At 35.2% G+C, this 7,208-nt stretch overlaps 1 protein-coding gene across 3 annotated transcripts in view; it reads left to right on the forward strand.

Moving 5' to 3' along the window:
* RC3H2 (ring finger and CCCH-type domains 2) overlaps positions 1 to 6,669 on the forward strand; it is a 52,372-nt gene extending 45,703 nt beyond the window's left edge. For 2 of the 3 annotated variants that reach the window (XM_082842111.1, XM_082842112.1), the window contains exon 21: positions 570 to 6,669. In XM_082842111.1, the coding sequence (XP_082698237.1) occupies positions 570 to 765 (196 nt within the window). In that variant the 3' untranslated portion in view covers positions 766 to 6,669. The remainder of the gene's footprint in view (positions 1 to 569) is intronic. The other variant, XM_082842113.1, reaches the window with a different exon arrangement.
* Positions 6,670 to 7,208: the final 539 nt, after the last annotated feature.

The following is a 7,208-nucleotide window of genomic DNA, read 5'->3' on the forward strand; positions in this document are numbered from 1 at the left end:
AGAACTAGATGCATTGTTAAATTCATTTTTGGTTTTATCCTATGAGGGGAAGACCTTACGTAATAAGGCAATGATTTGGTCAGTCTGGATTTTTAGGAGAGGAGAGCTAAGTTTTAACTAACCAAGTGGTCCATTTTAGTAGCCTAAAACTTGCTTTTTGTTGGGATAAAAGTTTATTTTTTTGCTGTAGCATCAGGTTATACTTCCTCTAACTGATAGCCAAACATCAAGACTACAAAATGGAGAACTAAAACCTAAATGAAGGGTTTCCCTTTTTAAAAATCTTGCTAAGATATTTTTGGCCTTTAGTATATAATTACTGCCAAAAATATGGGCTAATCTTGAACTTGATAGTTTGTTGGCCTTGAATTAACCAGTGTTCTAATTTTTTATTATAATTTTTGGAAAATGGGACTTTTTTAGTGACCTCCGATACTTTTTAATGAAAAACACATGCCTTTGCTAGGGGCTCTTCAAGTGTGTTACAACTTTTATTCAGCATGTATGGTTACTCTTAAAAGTTTTCACTTAAAGCTAATTTGTTTTCAATGTCATTTATTCTCTCCCAGGGAGGAGCAAAAAACAATTCTGCCGGTAACTACTTGCTTTAGTCAGCCACTCCCAGTGGCCATTAGCAATGCGAGTTGCCTCCCTCTTGCCACATCTGTCAGTGTTGGCAACCTCATTCTGAAAACTCATGTTATGTCTGAAGATAAAAACGACTTTTTGAAACCTGTTGCAAATGGGAAGATGGTTAACAGCTGAAAAGAGGTTCATCTTTCAAATCTGTGACCATACCATGGAAGCATTTACACTAGCTTTTTATATATATAATATATATTATATAATGTATATTTTTTTTAAAAAAAAGATATTACTGGGGGCATCCATTTCCTGTGGACTCTTTGATACTTCAAGCCCTCTTGCATTAGCATTATGAAAAAAAAGAAAATTTACTTTACTAGGGTAACACGTTCACTTTCCAGAAGTGATTGGAATTTGGACATTTAACTTAAGCTTCAAGCAGCTTTTTATGAGTTTGTAGCAATCCGGTGCAGTAACTGAGCCATTTCCTATTTTAAATGGCTTCTATAGAAAATTAACAACTCAGTTATTAAACTAGCAGGATCCTACAATGATACATCTAGTGAAAGTAGACTTAATTAACTTATTTATTTCTATTTTATGTTTCACTGAGAGAAATTTCCATCTCATTCCAGCTGCTTTATTTATCTTTTTCATGGGACTTTGCATGGATTTTTTTTTCTCTTTTTTTTTTTTTTAAATTTTGAAGAGTGGAGTTAGATGTTCTTACCATAGAATTTTACAGGGTTATATACTAGCTTTCTTTACTGCATTATATGTAGGAGTGTGGTGCAGTGCTTTTATCTGTAGCATTTAAATTTTTTTTCAATTTTCCATTTTTCAAAAATAGTTTCTGCTTTGTTAATATTTATACACAGGCTACTTGTTGAAGTAAGTAATTAAATATATAACCAAGTGCCTAAGTCTTTCAGCTGATGTACTAGATATTAAATTCTCCTAAGTTATGCAGAATCGTTTTTACAATTTTGATAAATTATGCACTAATGTAATGGCAGTTTTTTAAAATGCAGATTTAAGCCTGTACATTATGAATCTGATGACTTGGCAAAAGAATCAGGTGCTTTCAGCTTTCTTGAGAAAACCCTGTATGTAGTGTTTGCACTGACTAACAAGATGGTATTGCTGGGTTTTTAATTTAAACTAATTAATTTGGATGTTCATTGCATTATCTTGGTTAAATATTGTTTATTGTTACTTCATGTTGGGGTTTAATTTTCCTTGTTTTTCTGACTGTTAGGTTGATAAGACTATGAACCATGTAATAATAGAACATTGGCTAACCTTTATTCATACTTAAAAACATGAATAATTTCTGCCCTGCTAAAATGTGACTGAAAAGTGTTTTGACTTGGCATCTGTAAGTATGCAGTATGTTCAACCAGCCAGGCTCCAGATTTGTGGGAGGTATTTTATTGAAACCTAAATTTCAGTCAACATTTGAAAACAAAAGCTGGGCATTCCTTCTGGGTGATCTTACCTGTAGTTTGTGTCTTTGTTTTTCCCCCCATTTCTTTAAGATTAGTTTGACTTTTACTATTATTTTTAATTAACTTCTGTGAAGTTGTTTACTCTGAAAATTGTACTGGAATATTTTAAGCCAAGCTGATCTTTCACCAGGTGTACTGTATGTAAGGGCTTTTCCTGCTAGCAAGATGCTTAAACAGGATCATGTTATTGGTCGTCTGAGCTATTTAGTTGTTTTACAAAACCACAGCATTGTATCAGATAAGATTTTGATAAAAAGTTTTGTGCACATTTCCAGGGGCTGGAGGGTTGACATTTCCCTGAAATTTCTTGATCAGAATGAGTAAATAACTGGTGTTTGATACCTGTCTTAATGAACATGCTCATAAGGTGACTGATAAGTTGTAAATATACCTGAGAAACAAAGGGGTAGTTTTGATATTCTGGTGTCAGTATGGAAGATCTTACACATTTATTTAATACTCAAATGTATGAAGATGTTTGTTTGTAGCATAACAGCACAGTAGCCTTGACTTAGTTTCCTTGGTTAGTACTGTACCTTTTTGCCATGGCCAGTGCCCCCATCCCTACAAGGACATTTTATTTATTTCACTCTGTAACCTGAAATGAATAGGAACAAGAGTTTTAAACCATGTTACATTAACTTATTTCCGACATTATAAATTAGCCTAGGATATTACAGGAACGTGATTGTTATATAATTTATATCAGAACCTTTCTATAAATATGCGCTTATTACATTTGAAATGCTTCCAATGTACTTTATTTGCTGTTTGTATTTCCAAAAGGATATGCAAACCAGTATGTCTATTTCATGGATATTTAAATAGTGAGATCTTCCATGTTGAAGGTAATGTATTTTTTTTTAAGATTTTAAAATTGCTATTTTGTTACAAAATAGAGACCTATTAACAGTTTGAGAGCTCCTTATGTGCCCTCAGGGAAAGAACCCTCTGTGCAACAGAACTACGCAAAACATCTTCAGCACGTTCTGAGGGTGAATATATACTACATAAATTGATCTTGTGTATTTAACCTTATCTTTTTAATTTTAAAATTGAAGTTTTGAAACTTGGTTGTGCTCTGCTGGAGGGGGTTGGGATAAACTGCTTAGGTGTTTGCCTACTTGTCCAGTGAAATTACATTTGCATCAGTGTATGTATATACCTGCCAACTTATTGGTATGTCTCAGAACATTTATATTAAAATAATGCTTGTCTTGCAGCAGGTGATCCCATAAAACAGTAACTCCCTGTTCTTAAAAACTTACTCTCTTCCTCACTAACAACATAGGAATTGTTTCTATGTTGGGATTTTTCGGTATTGCATCCTTTATGTAGTAATCATCTTCTCTTTCTTATGGTGTGTTGGATGTGAAACAAAGACATTGGTTCTCTGCCATTTGAGAAGGAAGAGCAGTTTATCTGATCCTTCTTATGAAAGGTACCTAATGATATCATAGAGGAAAAAATTACAAATCGGACCTAGAATGTGACTTTTTAAAATAGGGGGCATTCCCTGTCATTTGACCGTTTACCAACATGTTGTGATGCACATATTTTTGAAATCAAAGGATATAAAGCAATAGGAGAGGAAGTTTGTAATGTTGTCAACTAAACTGCATATGTGGTGTATGGTCTCATAAGGAAAAAGTAATCCGAGGTCTGGAAAGTGGGAAAATGGTGAGGTTTTGGTTTTGTTCTGACTTCTTGTGTTTTTAAAAATTTCTAGTCCCATTCTGAAGACCATGTGCCTCATTCAGATACTGTGATGTAGCATCAGTAGTTCTTTCTTTGTGGTCTCATTCCATCTTAGGAATCCTGGGAAAGTTACTTAAGTATGTCATCTAGTTGGTAACTGAACAAAGCAGATTCCTTTGCCTTTCCTGCCATGACTTACTTTCAATACCATCTAGTAAACCAGCGTCATGCATGAAAGTTGTGCATCGTAATTTTCAAGAGAAGGTACTTCAATGGGTCAGTGGCACTGATGTTTTTCCTAGTAACTGTTGACTCTCACAAGAGGATAGTAAAAGAAACCTATACTAGAACTGAAATTTTCCATTTGTATGGATCTGGTCACTTTCACTCAAGTTTCAAGTTGATTCTAAGTTTATAAAGCACATCCCAGTTTTATATGCTGCCTTGAGAAAATTACCAGATGCACAGTGATTTGTAGGAATTAAAAATGGGATCATTTAAACATTTGAAAACATTGTTTTAAGAACCATCTAGCTTGCTTTTGCATTTTAGATGTTAAAGCCCATGTTATCTTGTTAACAGGGGTGGCGTTTGTAATGATCAGATTCAGCATGTGATTTCAACTTTGAATATTTCTTCCCTAGCTTCTAGAGTCATTTTCTGAGCAGACTGTCACCAGTATTGGTGACTAATCATTCAAGGGGAAAGTTGCATTGCAACTATGTATTAGTTTCCTGGAAGAACTTTCCCTGTGTTTTAGTGAATGAAGAGTGTTAATGGGATCACTTACTGTAACTCCTTCTACATAAGAACCCCTTCTTCAAGCAGAACACAAATGAACATGCTCAAGGAGTATCTCATTTTCTGGGTAAATTGAATAAATTTGCTAGTTACTCCTTTATAGTAGTGGTTTCTTTGTATCCCTTTGCTGGCAAGGGAATACAAGGAGTCAAGGCCACCAATCAGAACACCCCACATTTGAGTGGAGTCCTGTTTTTACTCCAAGAGCAGTTATTCCCCCAAGTCTGAAATTGGCAGTTTTTTTTTTCTTTTTTTAAATAAAAAAATTTAAATATCCTTAAACCAGTGGAACACAGACACTGGCTGCACTTAGTACTGCCACAAGCCAAGGTCATTTGCATATATTCCATCAATCTGTCAAGAATTAGGCCTCACTTTATAACCCAAGGCATGGAAGTGCATGCATTCTCTTAGCTGGGCAAACAATTATACTGTAGTTGTGATACAACACATGTGGCTTTTATTTGTACTGCACATATCCACTGTACAGCCACTTGGGAGTATCGTGGTTAGCTTGCAGCAACTGCTGTCTGCATTTATACTGTTTATTGCATATTCTTTTCCCTGGAAGTGAAAGAGAAATGTTTTTCTTGTTGCATTGATTACATTTTATAAATCTGCTTAGCTGGAAAGTTTGGGAAAAGAGGCCTGTTTGTCAATTGTACAACCGATTGTGAAGCTCTAGTGTGAATATTTTTACGTCTGTATTAGACATTTTCTTTGCAAATCTATTGTTCGATTGAAATGTAAATGAAATTAAAGATGGTGTACACCCATCATGTAAAAAGCAGGCACCATCTCTAAGATGGATTTAATGCTCATTTTTAAGGCATATACTCAGCTTCTATTTAAAACTATAATTTAAAATAATTCTGTACAATGAAATGGGGAATATATATGGGAATAAATTCTATTCCATTTATTTCAATTTGAATTTCCAAATTGTAATGTTTCCCTTTGTGCTATAGGAATAGGATTAAATGGGGGAAGGCTAGGATTCATAAGGCCTGTATATGGGGGGAGGGCAGAGATGGAACAATGAGGGTTGTGATGATAGTGAATAGCAAAGAGTGAATTCTGTGTGTTTTTGCTGTAGCACTGAAGTGAAGAGATATTAGCTTTGGCTGTTCACAGAATAGAGCATCATGATTTTCAGTGTTTGAGAGAAAATTGATGGAAAAAGTTTGCAGTACTTGACATGTATTTGCATGCACAAAATAAAATTATTTGTCCACCTTAAAAGTTGTTTGTTTAGTGTCAATATTAAGTTTATAGTGCATTTTAGTTATCTTGACTTCCTTGGTAAATTTTTTGGTTTAACTAAGCTACCAGGTTACTCCTTAAGATTTAAACAATCACCTTGCCTCATGCATTCATCACTGGGAAGGATCTGAAAGAAATGAATAGGCCAGGGAGGTTGAAATAGTCCTCAATTCAATCAATCACTTTGTTCATTCAATATAGAGTACTTTCTGTATGGGAGATGAGGGTGTAGATAATACTAGCAGTTCACAGTCTAATGGAGAAAATAGGACAAATAGATAAATAACGAATATGAAGCAATATATTACAGAAGTGTGAAGACTGCTCTGTGGAACCTCAGAATGTAACAGAAAATGGCCTGAGTGATTCTAGACACCGTTTTCACTGGGCCTTGAGTAGTTTTACTCATTCACTCAACTGATGAATTTTAAGCCCCTGTCTGTGCTGGTCATTAGGGTTGAAGGTCAGTGAAACAACAAGCCCTCTCTCTAGAAGCTCTCAGGGTGAGAAATGGGAAAGACAAATCTGAATAACCAGCTCAGTGAGCTATGTTCTTGTATAAGGTATATGGAAACTCCAAAAGGGAAATTATGGAGTGGATGGTAGTGATAGTGAGCCAGAGGAACTGCTTCTTTGAGAAATGACCTCAAAGAAGGGCATTTCTTTGTAGGCTGAATAATATTTCACCAAGCAGAGCTAAGGGGAGAAAACACCTGAGAACCTACTGTAACTTCACAACAATCCACTCTGTATCCTAACAGCCCTTCATTATAAATATTATGATCCCTGTTTTGTATTTGAGATGTTAAGTAACTTGCCCAAGACCTTGTAACTAGAAAGTAAATAGAGTCAGATTTCTGATTCAAGTCTTATTCTACCTTCCAAAGATGGTGATGGTGATGGTGATGGTTGGAACCTATTTTAGCCATAAGTGTTACAGTGGAAGGAGTGTTTGAAGAATAGCTTAACTAACTCTTAACAGCACTTAATATGTTCCAGACACAGTTGTAAGTGCTGTAGGTATATTATCATCTAGAACCATTATTGTCACCATTTTACAGATGAGAAGACTGAGGCAGAGACCTTAGAGAATTTGTCCAAATTTGTCCAATTTGTCCTATTTACCTCATCTAGCTATGTGATCTGATCATTGAGATCAGATCACATAGCTAGATGAGGTAAATAGGGACCTTTATGAAGGACACTAAATACTAAAGAGACTGTTAGGGAGTCTTGGAAGTTAGATGATCTGATTGATTTGGGTTTTTAGAAGATCACTTTGGTAATAGTCTGAGGTGAAGCTGGAGATTGACCAGCAGGGAGACCAGGCCAACAATCTAGGTAAGAAGTGTT

The sequence above is a fragment of the Leucopleurus acutus genome (genome assembly GCF_964270905.1).
Source record: "Leucopleurus acutus genome assembly, chromosome: 7".
Taxonomy (NCBI): Eukaryota; Metazoa; Chordata; class Mammalia; order Artiodactyla; family Delphinidae; genus Leucopleurus; species Leucopleurus acutus.